The following is an 18,543-nucleotide window of genomic DNA, read 5'->3' on the forward strand; positions in this document are numbered from 1 at the left end:
ATCATCCTTCTTCTCTTCATGGCCTTTAATTTCCAGCAGGCTAGCTCACGCTCATTCCCATGGTGATCTCAGGGTTCCAACTACAGCAAGAGAAGGCATGTCCCAATGTGCAAGCACCTTCCTTCTACTGAAAATGTGCTTTAGTTCCATCAATCAAATCAAGGCATCTTGCCGAACTCATCTTCAAGGGGAGGAGAAGTAGCCTCCATGGTCATTTTTATAACTCAGAGTCCATTATGCTCTACTGTATATAAGAACACATTGACGGTCTTTTCTTCCCAGGTAAAATTTTAAAAAATAAAGTTGAAAATTACTTTCTATGGCATGACAAGTTTTAAAGCCTAAAATATCTCTGATAAAATTATACCTACTTGAGTTTTGTTTCCCTGTGAATTTAAAACTTAACAACTGAAAGGAGCACATTCTTATCTCATATCTCTTTAAGAATTCTAAATCATGGTGAAGTGAAGATTGTTGGATTAAGTAAATACAAAAAATAAAATAAAACACCCAAGATTCGAAAGGAAGCTATGAGTTAATGATACACTGACCAAAAACCTAATTCTCCTAATTCTTCTTTAATATCTTCCTTAACAAACATACAGTTTAACGTAATTACATTTGTTTATTCAGTCAAATGCTTCTTATTTAAGACATTTAGAGAGAAGATATTAAAAACCAATGATTTGTACCAACTCACAGTCATCATTCAAAACACTGGATTTGTTTTTGTCCAACCTGCTCTACTCTTCAAAAATTATCTCACAAATAAAATTAAGGTGAGACCAAGATAATTAATATGAACAACTGAAGATGTAAGTTCCACTAGCACAAAAATTTTATATTTGGATTATTACTAATGTTCAAGTGCCTAGAAAACTGCCCAGCCCATAGAGGAATTCATTAAATACTTGTGCAATCCCTCTGCATCCTTTGGTTTTCATTTTATTATCTAAAGCAGATATTCAGTGCCCCTTTCTTATGACAAATGTCAATAGCAATTCATCCAACCAGATTGCAGGGTGAAGACCAACCATTAGTATTTAATGGGGGTGGGTGGTCACAAGAGTCAAAACAAGATCAAGAAGGGGAGGAAGACGGCCTTACAGGAGCATTCCCTAGAGAGGGAGCTGGAGGCTTATACTGGGGGAGAATTGAACAGAAGAAAGGACACATGCAGATGTCAAACCAGTGGGAGAGTTTGAGTCTTAGACACTCAGCTCGCTCTTTTAGGGAAAACGAATGTGGTACTTAAATATTCAAAATTATTTATTAGTGACTTTTCCTTCCCATTCCCTTTTCTCTTCTTTCTTTCTTCTTTATTTACTTTTTAACAGATCCGTGGTGGAAAACTGATGATCTCCAACACCAGGAAAAGTGATGCAGGGATGTACACCTGTGTTGGCACCAACATGGTGGGAGAGAGAGACAGTGACCCAGCAGAGCTAACTGTCTTTGGTAAGACTCTTTTACATTATGAATTGCTGTTTATATTAACTCATCCTTTGTTTTCAAGTGTTGTAAACAAAGGCTCCTTATCACTGAGGTGAGCAGTGACAGACTGGAATCGCCTTGTTTTCCTGTTCTGTCTCCAAGGAGAAATCTTTGACATGAAGAAAAATAAAACATCTGAGATGTTAATTCACCTACTGAATTCATGTATTTATAGAATTTTACCTTTCATCAGAATGTAAACAATTGTTCTTTCTCAAAAGTTGGTTGATATATTATGTTTTTCTAAAATTTGGCATCTGTCCTGTTATGATGCATTTAACAGGAACCTATTATGTGCAAGAAAAGGGATTTTTTTTAATTAAACAGTATAGTACAAAGATATTTCAGTTATTATATACTTTTAAAATTTCAAATGGATGTATTTGGAGTTTTAGCTTATTAAAAGACTAGCTGGAGATATATATATATACACACACACATATACACACACACACAATCAAAATTAGAAAGAAAAATAAACTATTTTGCTATGTATTTGTTTCTTCAACTTTAAGAACTAAAGTCCTCTTTAGCAAAAGTAATTTAATTAATTGGTTAAAACCTGATAGATCTGTATCACAGAAATAGTGGAGAAAGAATTAAGGAGAAAATTGTGGATAATAAAGATGACTGAGTAAAGTAAGGAAAATACTTCAAGGCAGCTGTGGAAAATTGAAAGAGAAATAAAATGACAGAGAAGTGGGGACAAAGATTCTAAAAATCCTAGGATATGAAACATTTCCTTTAGTAGATAGCAAAGCCTCGTTCACATCTCTGTACAGAGATGTGTATATTAAGTACACACACATGCACACACATGTGTATACACAGATACTTAAGTATATTTGTATGTGCTAATATCTATGTTGTAATAGATTTCACTATTGCAGATACTATATGATTTTCTTTTCAACATACAAGAGATAATTATGATTTTTAAATTACTTTTTTGTGCAAGTAAAATAACTTTCTGGTCCTATGCATGATATGATAAAATCTTATTTTTGGTCATTATTCTAGAACACACCCAAGGGTAGTACCAGAATCCTGCATCAGTCCCTAAAGAAACGTTCTGTTGTTTGGGAAATGCCATCCCAAGGTACAAAGGAAATGCCACAATGCAAAAAAGAGCCATAGTTTGATTTCCATTACATTGAGGGCATTAGGATGTGCTTTATGAATATGTACCAGAACTCAGGCCTCTCTTTTCAATCACTCTGAGTACTGAGTAATCTCTGGTAACACCCCTTGCAGATACTAAACAGCTTGAAGTCCCAAATGGCAAAGCCAGGAGAAACCCCATAATTCATTAAAGGAATTGAAGAGTAAAAATAAAATTGTTCAAAGTGTGTATGTAAATTTCTGTCCTGTAGAGCTCAGGCAAGCATCAGTTTTCCTTTAAATTTCACGCAGTCATCTGTAAGAGTCCCAAAATGTGTTTCATCTATAATGAATAAAATACAGTTTTGTCTGGCACTACATAAAATTAGTGGTCACTTAACATTAGCATTGAAAACCCACAAGAACAGCCCACAAGAAGAATATTCTATTTAAAGAAACACTCATGCTATTTTTCCGTAATTACCACACGCTTTGGAACACAAAATTTTTGCATTACAGCAGCATTTACTTCCTTCAGAAAGAAATTGAGAGTGTTGAATCCCTTTACCCAAGCAATTAGACTTACCAAAATGCAACTGTGTTATGAAATATTTAGCTAAAGACATGATGGAAGTACAGGAGATCCCTAAACATGTCAGGAGTTAGAGGGGAACTTCTAAAGTATTTTGAAAATAGCTATAAACTGAAGAGATTGAATTTGTCTAGAGGCACTTCCTCTGGAAGAATTGATTTAGGAAGCTGAGAAACATTTATCTGATGGTTTAAACTAGCCAGAATTGACCTAAGGGGTTATAAGAACAATATTAAATTATGGGGGAAAACTAAAATTTCATCATTGATAAGAAAACAACATCGAAACCCAGAAATGAAAGATACAAACTGTAGTGACGGCCTCAGGCCAGACTGGGACAAGGGTTGCCTGAGAGCGGCCCCTTCTGCACCTTGACCCCTTGGTTGTTGGAGAAAATAAAGTAACCCATGTACACACTAGAATGAGGCCTTTTTAAATTTTGTTCTGGTGCTTTTGCACCTAGTACATGTTTTCTGTTAAACCTCTTTATATTTCATCATTGTTAGAATTATCACCTGTGATCTAAGTTTACAAAAGTAAAACTGATTACAGGTTCCCGCTCCTCTCTATCAGTTTTATTTTCATGTAGCAATAAGTCTGCTTTAGAAAACCTGGCCACTAAACCACTCCGTACCTCCAGGACATTTTTTAAAGATTGCATTTACTTGTTTTTAGAGAGGGGGAAAGCAGGGAGAAAGAACAAGAGAGAAATATCGATGTGAGAAACATCAGTCAGTTGCTTCTTGCACACACCTTGACCAGGGACGGAACTCACAATCCAGGCATGTGCCCTGACCAAACCAGCAATCTTTCGCTTCCTCAGACAACGTCCGACCCACTAAGCCACACCAGTCAGGGCTATACAAAGTTTTTAAATGTTCTTTGCAACCCAGTCTTTTCTTTAAGATATGTAACACAGAAAAAGTAACTGATAATATTTAATTGTTCAAAAATACAATTTCTTTATAAATGTCAGGAAAAAAGGAAGGGAAAATGCAATATCATAGCCATCTGCAAGTATTTTGATTCTCAAGTAAGCAGTCTTGGGCTTAGATGTTTTTCTTTTGAAAATTGTAACTTATATTTTAAAGGTCTGCCCTTTAGACAAAGACATGATCAATGTAACTTAATCGTCAAACTGTTCCTGTACAATACTCTGTGAATCATTTATTGTTCTTTAATATTTGCTGGCCATAAAATCACATCCTGGTAAATTAGGAAGTAACAAATCTAAAAATTATACACAGGCATCATAGTGTGAATGGACACATATCTACGGGAAAGTCTAGATGCCTTTACAAAGAATACTTCCTAGCACTTTATATATGTCAATTAAGTTCCCAAGGTCCTGAAGACAGAAAATTGAGTTAAATTACATGATTAAATTTATAACTATGGTTAGCTTTTGGATACCTGTTACCCAAAGTTTAACTGGTATTAAAACAACCAAAAATAACCTGAATAATTTTCAAATAATTTTAAATGTTTATCAAAGTAATACATGAAAAAGATGCCATATTTTACACTTCTAATAGATACTAGAGATATTATTGCAAGACTTATTGCAATAATAGAGATATTGCAAGACTTACAATGAAAAACAGAAAAAATTTGTCCCCACTCCACTTCCCCTGCCCCTTCCCACACACATACTCCTTATCTTTAAACACTCCTGAACACCTGTTTTATCTTTTTCTTCTGGAATTTTTTTCCCTATTTCTAAATATTACTTCTTCTACAATTTTACATATTGTTTTGATTTTCTACTTTGGAAGATGATGATTGGGGCCCACTCTACTCCCTGCCCCACCTGCTCTCCTCCGCTTTCCCTTCTTTTGGTCCTTCCCCTATATAATGCCTTTAGAAACACTGATCATGTCAATATTCAGAATTTGAGAATTTATTAGAACAGTATAAATATAGATTGTGAGCTGAGTGTTATGATATTATTGTAGCATTTCTTTTCTGGTACAATATTTTTTCTCCTTTGAATGAAGAAGAAGCACACTTTTTTGTTTGTTTGTTTGTTTGTTTGTTTTGCTTATGTTCACATACACCTATCAGGAATTCTTCTAGAAATCTGTAAAAGAATGTTTAAATTCTTCTCAATTTAATTTCACTAATAAATCCACCCTTGGTCTTCCTGGAGGCTTTAGACTACTGGCCCAGTGCAACTGGGCAACTGCTGTTTAGGCCTACTCCACAAAATTCATCTTCAAATTTACCTTCCCTGTCCTCTGATGCTGGGTTTCCTTCGTCCTGCATCCTTTGTGTTTGTCTTGGGTAACTTCTACCTGTTTCTGCTTCCTGCTTGACTGGAGCCTAGAGCTCATTTCAGACCAAATGCCTTTATTCCATCCAAAACTCAACTGATATTTTGGCTGCTTATAGAATTGTAGTTTGAAAATATATATATTTGCTCAAAATATTAAAGTGCCTGTCCAATATCATTTATCTTCCACTGTTGCTATTGAGAGACTACTTTGCTTCTGAGCCCTGTGTGATCAGTTTTCCTTTTCTCTCTTTCTTTCTTTTTTATTTTGTACTCCTTTTTACCCTAGTGTTCTAAAATGTTACAATACTGTGCTTTGGTTTGGCACTTCATTTTTTTCTTCTACCCCTTAGACACTCAGGGAGCAGTCACACTAAAAAAAATACGTATCCACATAACTCAATGAAATACCCCCTATATTTTTTCTATTCCATTTCTCTGTCAAACACATATTCAGGACTTAGATATTAAACCCTCTCGGTCTTTTTTTTCTCTATTTCTTCCCTATTTATATCATTGCATTCTGGTTTCATGAATGTTTTAATTTCTCTTGTGTCTCAGGATTTTAGAAACATTGTTTACTTTTTTGTAAAATTTACTTGTGATGCTTTCTTGCTTTTATTTCTTCAGAGTTTCATTTTTCCTTTCTACCCTGCCTTGTTCACTCTTTTACACTGGAGGCTTTCTTCCACTGTGGTCGGGTGATCTGTTGTTCACTGACACTTAATTTTTGTTCGCTGAAATGACTATTGGGGACTGTCGGCCAATGACTATCGTGGTAGGATAATCAGATTGGGAACTAATAATTTTATTAGGGATTAGGACAGAGTTTGGGGCTAGTAATGTTGATTTTCAGGTTTGGATGAGAAATAATAGTTGATGTCCTGAGTGTAGTTGAGATACTCAGAGACAGATGTATGAGGGAAGATATCTCAGAGTTAAACCTCAGGAAATATCTAAGTTTTACATATAACCTATCACCTTCATTTAAGAATGCAAAACATAGGGTAGTAAAACCCAGATGATTGTTGGGAACCACACAGTTTTTAAAAATAATGTTTACTTACAAACTTTAAAACAGTGAAAATCTATTCACTTATTTAACAAATATTTCTTGAGCACCTACTATGTACCCAGCACTGGTTCCATGTGATGAGATGTATAGACATGTGCCCTGCTGTCAGTGGGCCTCTCATATCATGTTATCAGCAGTAACATAAATCCTTGCCTCTAAAACAAAGTGAGAGCAGCATGTGCATATTTTTTTCTTCTAAAAACATTTACCTATTTTTACCTTTGCTTCACAGGATGATTTCTATTAGACAAAGAAAATCCTTGGCAAGAAATGAATGCAGCCAGGACTTAATGAATCACATTCGGTCAGCCTGAGCATTATCATTCAGTCCATTCTAGTAAGGCCCAATACTTTACACTGTTATGGCTATCATAACACATGTTTCTTTATATATGCCCAGTTAAATAAAAGGGGGTATTCAAGGGCTAGCCATCTGACCTCCCAAGTTCATAGATACTGCAGGGTGGCAGGTCCCTCTGGGCCAGCTGTAGTTAAGATAGCTCTAAGGTCCTTTTATTGCATAGCCTTTGTCTTATAGGAATTAAAGGACTCTACCTATATGATTATTGCCATAATACTACTTTTATAATGACAAGCAAAGTTTCTTTTAAAATTGTTAAGGCGTTTACTATAGCTGTCATGGCACAGCCATTTATAATTTTACAGCCATATTCAATGACTGAATACAGTTGAAAAGAAAAATTTGTTTACTACTGGGCACTTAATTATTTTCATTGTAGCGTATATATAAGAAATGAGGTATTTGTTACCACATTCTAGATTTATAGTATTGTGTGTTATGTTGAATATTTTCCTTTCTATTATTGACATAATTACAATGAAATTTAGCATCTGATTTTATAACAGCCACATACAAAGTAGGATTTTCTAGAATACCAGTTGGAAACTATACTGACCTGACTTTTTGAGAGCTGTACTTTACACAGTACCACACTGTGAACAACACTGCTGTCCCAAGAGAGATTAACCTTGTAAGCAAGTTATGCAGGTGATTCAAAGCCAGTTAATCTCACTTTTTAAAAAAATGTTAATTGCATTGGCAAAGACATTGCCTCTGATCACTCCATATAATTAGGGGTCTGGCCATTCAGAGGGACACTAATCTAATTGATAAACAGTCAGCTAACAGCCCTTGAGATTTCTTGCTGTTTTTCAATATGTGATCGGACATAACATGGAAAAATCAGTGACCTTATTTTGACATGCCTTAAAATGGTTTGTTCATTATTCAGTAGTTCAAGATGTTTCGTATATATTTATTTTAATTGTTCAGAGTTCCTTGGGATAAAACTCCATGGGCATTAATGGATATTGAGTATTAACAGCTTCCTGAATGATTCTCTTACTAACTTTCTAATCCTTCTAAATTTGTGTATCTTTGGAAATGATTTTGCCATAGGCAGTTACCTCCAAGACACTGCTTTACAATTTTTATATGTGTCTAAAATGACATGGCTTTGTGGTCAGCTTATGATAATAGTACCCAGAGCAAAAACAAAACATTTAAACTACATTTCTGCCTGTACAACTTTTTTAATCTTTACTATTCATGTTTCTGATTCTCAAATTGTCAAGAAATAAAAGTCAAGTCAAAGAAACTGAAAAACAGTTTTTACAAAAAAGTATTTCCATTTAAATGAATAATAGACCAAATTAGACTTTTTAACATACAGTTTTTGTAGGTAGTTAAAATTTCAAAGTAGAACATGGATGTAGTATAATTATCAGAAAGCAATTGGAATAATGAGTAATATGATTTAGAGATAATTGTTTTAATGAGTGCTATGGAAATTCTTGGAGTAATACTTTAAAAGTTGTGTTAAACTGCAATGTATTAGTAAATTTTAATGATACTTTGTTGGAAGGCACGCTGAAGATATTCAGGAATAAAACCCCTCTGAATGTATCATGAGTATGCAAATTAATTTTATCTGGCTTATCCTTTGTATTGTCCAGTTTTTTATCAATTGAACTACATTTCCATCATGAGCCAATGTTGGGCTTCCAAAAATTCTACATCACATACTCTCCTGTGGTTATCTAGTTGCTAGCCAACTAGACTCCGCTTGCGGGCAGAAGGGAATAGAGAAGGTTCATCTGGATATCCTCCACTCCCACTGAATTCATCAGAGCAGCAACAGGAGATCCTGTATCTTGCTTCTTCTAAAACTTATAAGTCAGGTGCTTCCACATGTCTCCATTGAAAAAATGTGGCTTGGAACATGTATGATAGCTAAAAAAAAACTCAGGAATCCTGATCGTTTTCTCTAGAGAAAGAGGCAACTTTAGGTTTTTGACAAGTCTAACATGAAGTTTGCCCTTCAGATCAATCATACTCATATGTTACCATTTTGTAACTAATATCATGTTTAAGGAGCATATGAAATCTTTGCCTGAAAATATTCATGTATGATTTAATGGAACCAATCTCACATACCATCCTGCAATTTATTTTAAAGTCAGCATCATGGCATGAAAATTTTCTGTTACATAAAGAGATAGATAGCTTCAATATTACAATGATTTACTACTATTTTTTCAGTGTATGAATTTGCCCCAATTTATCCTAAAACTTTCCATTTTCCAATACTGTTATGACGATCTTGATGTAGTTCTTATTTTTTGTTACGTTTAACAATTATCAAAGTTATTCTTCTGCATTTGCAGTGTCTGCAAGTAATAATTATTTTGGTTCTTCTCTAATACACACAGTTTTCCTCTATGTCTTAATTGATTACTAATGTCAGCATGTCCACCTTGTTCCTGATTTTAACAGGTTTGACTTTAGAGTTTTACTTTTAAAACAATTTTATATTTAACTTCTGATAGAGTATCTTCATCATGCTTAGGAAGTTTCTTTTGATTCCTTCTTTATTTTGAATATTTAATCTAAGAGCTTTTCTATACCTACAAAAGTAAACATTTTTATTTTTCTTTTCCTCTCTTTTATGTAAGGCATCTTCTATATTTTTTATCTGAGAATGCATTTGACTTCAGGTAACAAAATCCTGAGTAACGATGGCTTAAGCATAAAGGGTTCAGTTTGTCACAGCTACCATTTCTATAGTGAAAGGATACACATGCACGCACACATGCATACACGTACCCCATCTATCCCCAACAGTTCTTCCAGTTTTCTACATGGAAACTTGAGGATCTTTCTAGACTTTTCTTCTTCAGCATCTCCTTCTGATTAATCACTCAGTTCTGATATCTCTTTATTCTGTTCCCTTTTCCATATCCCCAGAACCACATTCTAAGCCGAAATAATTTCTTACAGTGACAGTGTGACCCAATTCACTGTTTTATGTTTCCTCTTCTAATTCATCTTTCACAGATCTGCCAAAATGACCTTTTTTTATCATAGCCTCATTAAAATGTTGCTGTCTTACCTAAAATTCTTCAACAACTCTCCATCAGCTTCAGGGCAGAACTCATTTTTTCTTGACATGGCATACAAGATTCTTCATGGTCTTGACCAGCTTTATCTCCTACTGCCTTTTTGATGAGACCATGCTGCTGGTTTTTCACCAGCTACCAGACTTAAAGCCTGGCCTAGGAGGAGCTGTATTAACATGATCTGCACGAATGAGTGGATAAGGGAAAGACTTCCTCTCAGCTCATTCATGTGTCCTAGGCCAGCTTGTAGTAGAATATCCCCAGATCATTTGTCAATCTCGAGTGATATCACCAGCGGCTTAGCTCTTTTTTAACATTGGGCTATTGCAGCTGTTAGATTGAATGAACATCTCCAAGGGATGGCAAAGAAAAAGTCAACCTTGCAATCTAAACTAATTATTCATTTTTGTTATTAACATTCCTAGCACTCATAGGAGATATTGATCCTATTGCCTATTTGCTGCCAAAAACAATCACTCAGTAGCAACTATGCCAGCATGAAAATAGTTGTTTGGAGCGCATAGTGTCCAGAGTTCAAAAGGATAACACTAAATCCTTCCATCCAACATGCAGATTTTTTCTGTTGTGAAGGGAGGACACTTAGCTGCTAATTTATTCTCCTACCTAAAATTAGTAGTAGCAATTTTTTATTGTTGTTCAGTTAAAGCTGTCACACCTTTTTCCCCATTGCTCTCCCCTGCTGATCCCCCCCACCCTGCTCCCACAGTCAATCCCCACCCCACGTCCATGCCCACAAGTCCTCTGTTCCTATTCCCACATTTTTGTGGATTAGTTCTAAATTTTGCATTAGAACACTCTTCATGATAAAATCTTATTTGCCTTGTTTTATGGCTGTGGTTGGGATATTAAATACAGCTCCTGAAGCATATGTATGTCTGTGTTTTAAAGAAAATTTTCATCTCAATTGTCACCTTCATCAGAGAGAGATATGATTGCCTTCCTTCTGAATACCAATGATGGTTGGCTTTATTGCAATAAAATGCCAGCTTCTAATTTATACATTTGTTTTATAAATATGGATCTTTAGTCAATAAAGTCATACATTTTCACTCTACATTCTTAACATACATTATTTGTAATGATTTATTTTCTTTGAAGTTTTCTCATTAAATATGTTTCAGTTTTTGTGGCACTATATTCACATTCTTAAATTGTGTTTGAAACTAAATTCCTAAATGTCTAAATAGAGCCAGATAAACTGGTCAAGTCCTTATGGGTTTCACCTTTGTTTCCTTTGACTTTTCTTTCTACTTCAATAAGTGGCACCATTTTGGGATTTTTTATGATTTGCAGATGTGCTAAATAAAATTTAAATGGTAATTTAAACTATCATAATTTGACAGTTATCAAAAGGGAAGAAATTAGACAAGGAATTTAAGTGTTTAGAGAAATATGAAACTACCTTTTGTTTTATATTTATCTTATAAGGTGAGATTCTTTACTTTTTAAAATTTAATCTTTCTTGGATTTTTACCATTACTACGTAGTCCCATTATACCCACCCCCACCCGCAGCAATCACCACACTGTTGTCCATGCCCATGAGTCCTTTTTCCTTTTTGCTCAATCCCTCCACCCTCTAACCTCCCTCTCCACCCCCCTACCAACTAGCTGTCACCTGCTCTCCATCTATGAATCTGTCTCTGTTTTGCTTGTTAGTTCAGTTTGTTCATTAGATTCCACATATGAGTGAAATCATGTGGTATTTGCCTTTCTCTGACTGGCTTCTTTCACTTAGCATGATGTTCTCCAGGCCCATCCATAGTGTTAGGAAGGGTAAAATGTTCTTCTTTTTATAGCCAAGTAGTATTCCATTTTATGAATGTCACATAGTTGTTTTATCCACTCATCTACTGATGGGCACTTTGGCTGCTTTGATATCTTGGAGATTGTAAATAATGCTGCAGTGAACACAGAGGTGCTTATATTCTTTTGAATTAGTGTTTTGGGGTTCCTTTGCATATGTCCCCAGCAGTGAGATTGCTGGGTCAAAAGGCAGATTTTTAATTTTGGTGGATATCTCCATACTGCTTTCCACAGCATCTGCACCAGTCTGCATTCCCACCAAGAGTGCAGAATGCTTCCCCTTTCTCCACATCCTTGCCAACACATGTTGTGTGTTGTTTTATTGATGGTAATTTACATGATCATAATTTGACAATTATCTAAAAGGAAAGAAATTAGACAAAGAATTGAAGTATTCAGAGAAATGTAAAACTACTTTTTGTTTTGTGTTTCTCTATATGTTAAGATTCTTATGGGCAGATATTATTTTTTCCTAGCTTTCTATAGAGCAGTGCTAGAATGCAGAGTAATAATGCTAGGTACAAATTAACAACAAAGGAATAAAGGACAGAAACACTGAAGCAGAATACTAGAGAAATAAACGTAAAGGTGAAGTAAAGAAAAAAAAGGCAAACATTGCGAACACTTAGGAGAAGATCATTGGAAGTGGCCTTGGAAAAGTATATGTGACAGTAAGTTTAAAATAATTAAAAATGAATGCTTTTTTTATTTAAGAAATGAATCAGTTTGACAGGTTTCTTTTTAATTTAAAAAAAAAACACATCTCATAGACAGCTTTCCATACATGAAATGAGAACATTCATGGAAGTATTGGATCATTTTTAAATGATAGCCTACCTGGGAAAATTTAAATAATGCTTATCTGCAAAAACACAACTCTTTTTGTTTTCTCTAGCATTCCTAATGGAATATTAATGTGTTTCCTTTTTGATATTTTACATTAGTTTCAGCTTCTAGCTTTTCCATTTTGAACCATTGTAATAGATTAAAATAATCATTTTTATATCTTTCCTCATTGCTGTGGAATTCAATGTTTAGATTTTTTATGATAGGGTCTACATGATTTAGCTTAATAATGCACTGAAGAATCAATTTATTATTTTTCCCAAAAGTTTATATAGTTTTACATACATGCCATAGCTATTTCTGTGTTTCATAATATTTATTGAATTTAATTACATTGCATTTATAAGTTCTTTTCAAGATATAGCTGAGATACAGAGTTAAGTACCTATGTACCAAAAGTAAACCACAATTTTCCTATGCTTTTTCCATGTTGTACTTAAAATATGCATGATATTTATTTTATTTTACTTTTTTTTCTCCTAAGAACGACCCACATTTCTCAGGAGGCCAATTAACCAGGTGGTGCTGGAGGAAGAAGCTGTAGAATTTCGTTGTCAAGTCCAGGGAGACCCTCAACCAACTGTGCGGTGGAAGAAGGATGATGCAGACTTGCCCAGAGGAAGGTAAGACCATCCCATAACTGGAGATTTGTTAGATAATCACTGAATAATCAGGAAAGAAAAAATAGCCCCAACTGCACCACAAACACTCTTAGATCTTGGTGTATAATTTTCACATATGTGATTTTTGCATGTGAGCCACATAGTTGCTGTTTTATATGCTGAAGTCTTCCAGGCCCTGATGTCACTCTTTAACTGAATTTCCCCATAAATACCTGATCCTCCATTTCATCGAGTATCCCTGAATCTCAACATTCCCTAGGTGCATTCTTTTGCATGATCCCTTACGGGGTCTGTCATTCTATTGCTGCCCAGTACTTGCCTACCCATTCCAATTGCCTCCTGCAACTACTGCTCTGTTGCCATGATGCATCAGCCCACAGTGGGCAGTGTGTGCCTTCCCTCACTGCCCTGAGCATCCCTAATGTAAGCCTGCTGGTGGCAGCTGACTAGAGAGTCTAGAGTAAGGGAGAGATCTTGTTCAATACAGTCCTGAAAAGCAGCAAGTAGCTGAGTTAACAACACTCTCCTCATAGGGAGTTTCTTACTGAGGGACTTTCTACGTCACTTCTTCACCTGCCATATCTTCATGGAGAATCTGTCCTCTATCTCTTTTCTCTTGTTCTTTCACCAGGCCCCCAAAACCAGTCTATCAGCTCTCTAGGGTAAGTCCAAAAATGCTTGTCATCATTGATAAAAACGAATTTAAAATTTTTGTCTAAATTTTTCCAAGACCTTGCCCTTTATGATCAAATAAATAATCAAGCGTTTACTTTTTCTATATAGCGAGCAAGTCTAGTTTTAAGATTTGTTTTGCCTTCCTCTTACGCCTAGGTTCTGAAACTACAGCCATCACATGTACTACACTCATAAAATTTCACTTTCTGCTTTTTTCTATTTTGTTCCTAAAAAAAGAAATTAGTTTTCATTCAACCGACTGAAAATAAACATGCTTTCAGAGAAGTCATTTGCCTTTTATGTGCTTTCACTGGCACTGCTATCAATTCCTGGATTTATAACTTCATTTCAGTATCTCAGTTTTATATATCCCTAGGTCTATGATACTATACTCTCTAAACAAATATAATCAGCAGCACCAGCTTCAAATCAACCAAACACGTTAAGTAGTAAGTTAGAAGTTTTTTTGCAAACTATGGGAAAATAAGTGAAAATTTGAATTCAGTTAATTATTCAGCCTAACTAGTGGGCCAAGTTACCTCTGTGTTTCTTTTGTCACTTTGCTGTCAAACATCTAATTTTAAAGGATGGTTATTGGGAGAAGTTTGTGAATGTGAGGCTCCTCGTGCCTTGTCAGTGGAGAAGCGGGTTAAAAAGTAGTAAGTAGTGAGCCCTGGCAGGGTAGTTCAGTTGGCTGGAGCATCATCCCAATGTGCCAGGGTTGCAGGTTTGATCCCTGGTCAGGACACATATAAGAATCAAGCAATGAATACACAATAGTGGAACAATAAACTTCTCTCTGTCTCTCTCACTCTCTCTCTCTCTCTTATCAGTAAACAAAAAAATTTCAAGTAATAAGAATTTATGGAGTTGAGTTCTTAGTATTCATCCTCTGTGTATAATAAGTACTTTTCCTGATATTTGAAAGCACATAATATATAATTTTTAAAGGATGATATCTTGTAAGATTTAGAGTTAAGAGACTAATTATATAACAAAATTTAGCCTGGTGTAAATATAGGTCAATTTTCAATTACTGGAAGTAAATAGCCTTGTTAAAAACAACCAACCAGACATCAACAAAAATACCCTCACTTTGGAATAACTCTGGATTTGTAGAAAAGTCACAAAGATAATACAGATAATTCCTATATACCCTATACCTAGTCTTCCCTATTGTTAACATTTTTCATTGCTACGAAACTCTTCTCATTCCTAGCGAACAAATGCTAATATATAATATGTATTTTTATATTATTTTGATTTCACCATTTTTTTCATTAATGTCTTATTTCTTCTCCAGGATTCTGTCACAGGTATTTAATTAGTTGAATATCATAAGGTATTACATTTAGTTGGCATGTTTTCCCAGTCCTCTATGGCCTAAGACAGGTTTTCAGTATTTCCTTGTCATTATGACCTTGGCAGTCATCAAGCCTACTGGCCAGGTATCCCCAAAATGGGGTTTGCCTAGTGTTTTGTCATGACTAGACTGGGTTTGTGGGATTTTAAGATGAGAGCCCCAGAGAATGCCTTTTTTATCCCTTGATATCAAGGGTTACATGACATTGAGGGTTACAGGATATCTACATGGTGATCTTGCAGTTTTTAATGCTTAAACACTATCCAGTTGACAAAGACTTCAAAAACAAGAAGTGTAAGAGTATATTGCATTTTAAAGGGCCTGTGTCTTTGAATTAAGCTAAACTGAAACTTAAGCATAGTTTGATTTGTCCCTATATTGCTCTAAGTCAGTGATTTTCGACCAGTGTGCTGCAACAAGTTTTAGAACATGTGGTACCTGATGATGTGACCAAGAGCACCGACCTCTTTTCCCTGAGAGTATCAAGTAAAAAAATGACAACAGCCAGCACAACAATAGCTGTCCAGTGTGAATGAATCAAAATTATACCTGTTTTTTGACACATGTGGCAAAATGTTGTTTTGTACCACAGAATTTTAATATTTAGTTGATGTATTCCATGAAATGGAAAAAAAAGGTTGAAAATCACTGCTCTAGGTGTTAGGTCATAAACCTGACAACTTTAGTTGCTGTAATATTCTCCAAATCTTGACAAGTCCATTTGCTATAAGGTTCAAATAATACATACAAATCAAACAAAGGCATTAAAACTACATGTCTAGAATGTGTGAAATACAGTCCTCCAAAGATAAGGTTGAAACTAAGAAATCTTAGCCCTGCTAACCTTTCTTAGAACATTTTTATATGTTTAGGCTCCTGATTCTTCCGTTCCTGGTATGGGAGTACTGCAGTGCTTTGTGTGACCAGCTAAATATTTTTAAAGTAATAACCAAATGGAAATGCTGTGTAAGCTTTAAATTGTATGTTAGAAAGGCTTAAAGCAAGGATCAGTGAAATATAGAAATTGAGGTCAGTATTTTTATCATGATAGATGGCATGTACTTTTTCTTGAATTCTCAATCTTTAAATGGTATTTTTAAAGAAGCTTATTCATTCTTACATTTGAGTGCATTAGCATAATCTTCACTTATGCATAGTGAGGGGGAAAGAGACCTCTTTACTCAGTGAGGAATAACAGAAATGACTTTTAACCAACCATAGCCTAAATAAACAACATCGATTCTATTACGTTATTTTAGGTCTCAGACCAGGGAGATGGCCATTGTTCTTGTGTGAGCAATTGTGAGGAGCAGTGTGGAGGATGGCATTTCTTTGGCTTCACATTTAATGTAATTTGAATGAGGTTTGTGTAGCGGTTCACTCTTAACACATTTATAGTAAAGCTTTGTAGGGCAGCTGCATAGCCTGTAATTACTATGTAAGTAATATATGACTATTTTTCTTTTGGAGACAAGAAAGCTTTTCAATTCAAGTTTAAATGTATGAAACGCTGTGATAGCTATTTAAACCTTCAACACAGAAGTTATCTGTGCCAACCTTTCAGTAACCAGAGATGAATTAAGGGAGTATTTTTTTCCTTTCCCATAAAAATATATTTTTAAGTAATACCCATATGCCTCTTTGATTTAGCCTTAAGCTCCTACCCTTTCTCAGTAACCATCTTTAATGAAATCAATGAAACAACATACCTTTGCTGAGTAGTATTAAGGGCATTTGAAAAATATTTTCTTATCCATGCCTGAGGACATTTTTTTCACTGCTTTTTAGAGGGAGAGAAAGGGAGAGAAAAATACAATGATGTGAGAGACATCAATTGATTCCCACCCATATGTCCCCAGACTGGACATCACACCTGCAATATACACATGTGCCCTCACTGGGAATCGAACCCTCAACCTTTTGAGATGATGCTTCAACCAGCTGAGCCACACTGGTTAAGGCAATACATTTTTTGATTAGATGAATGTTTCAGAGAGATGAGGAAAGTATTAGTTTTCAAGATTAACAATAATTCTGTTGACCAACCAGGAAAATTTATTATATATTTGGACATTTTCCATATGGCAAAGGGATAAAACAGCAAGGAGACTTCATTTCTTATATACTACCATTGAAATATTAACTGCTTACAGAAACTTATAAGATACTATTACTTCCCAGTTGAAGATTTCAGAAAGAATTTTATTTCCCATTCTTCAAGACCATGTCAAATATCAATTATCTTTTTTCCAGAGGATCTCACTATATATGTGCTCAAGTAAATAAACACTGGCTTATCTTGGTGAAAAGGATTTTATACACCAATATGAAAATATGCCATGGCTAGTGTGGCTCAGTGGATTGAGTGCTAGCCTGTGAATCAAAGGTCTCTGGTTCGATTCTCAGTTAGGACACATGCCTAGCTTGCAGGCCAGGTCCCCATTAGGGGACTCATAAGAGGCAACCACACATTGATGTTTCCTTTTTCCTCCCTTCTTTGCCCTCTCTCTAAAAATAAATAACAAAATATTTTTTAATGTGAGTAGGGGGAACAAAATGAGGAGATAAGGAGAATTACCTTTTAGAGTTCATGATGACTATATTTTTTAGAAGTATGTATTTTTTTCTTAAACCATAGTTTAAATTATAGAAGGTACACTTTTGCATTTACTTACATTCATACTGTTTGTAAAGTCTATTGCCAGTCTGTGAAAAAAGTCATTTTAAACAAAGTAAATAGTAAATATGCTGTTGTTATATGTTAACCCGATTGGATGATGTAGGCAAATGTTTACATACTCAATACATTTAAGAAAATCAAAACTGAGGTAATCATTGTTTCTTCCTTGGGTACCAGTTTTCTTTCTCAAGCAAATCAAGAGCTTTTTGCTAATTAATATAATTAAACTTTTATGATGAAGTGCCTTCAACATACCTTTTCAGAAAATGTTTCATCTGATAGAAGTTGCCAGCATTTATAATAACTGCCTCAATATACCTGCCACCTTAGTCCATGTCCCAGGATAACACAGGGATCTTTTATAGTATCACTATACCAAAATTTTAAAAAATCCATATTTATACATATATACTGAAGTTCTATGAAAAGTATTATATTACATTAATATAAAAGAAACAGAATATAATAAATTTACAAACAAATAAAATAAAATAGAATTGAAATATAACAATACTACAGTATTCTTTTCTGTCGCTTATTAGGATGGAAAAGAACAATATCCCTTCTCATAATTTC

The 18,543-nt window shown here is 34.8% G+C and overlaps 1 protein-coding gene across 18 annotated transcripts in view; it reads left to right on the top strand.

Moving 5' to 3' along the window:
- The window catches only part of ROBO2 (roundabout guidance receptor 2), a 1,287,372-nt gene that overhangs the window by 1,122,311 nt on the left and 146,518 nt on the right, over window positions 1-18,543 (top strand). For all 18 annotated transcript variants that reach the window (XM_036017926.1, XM_036017927.1, XM_036017925.1 and 15 more), the window contains exons 4-5: window positions 1,338-1,458; window positions 13,111-13,249. In XM_036017926.1, the coding sequence (XP_035873819.1) occupies window positions 1,338-1,458; window positions 13,111-13,249 (260 nt within the window). The remainder of the gene's footprint in view (window positions 1-1,337; window positions 1,459-13,110; window positions 13,250-18,543) is intronic.

The sequence above is a fragment of the Phyllostomus discolor genome, chromosome 2 (assembly GCF_004126475.2).
Source record: "Phyllostomus discolor isolate MPI-MPIP mPhyDis1 chromosome 2, mPhyDis1.pri.v3, whole genome shotgun sequence".
NCBI lineage: Eukaryota > Metazoa > Chordata > Mammalia > Chiroptera > Phyllostomidae > Phyllostomus > Phyllostomus discolor.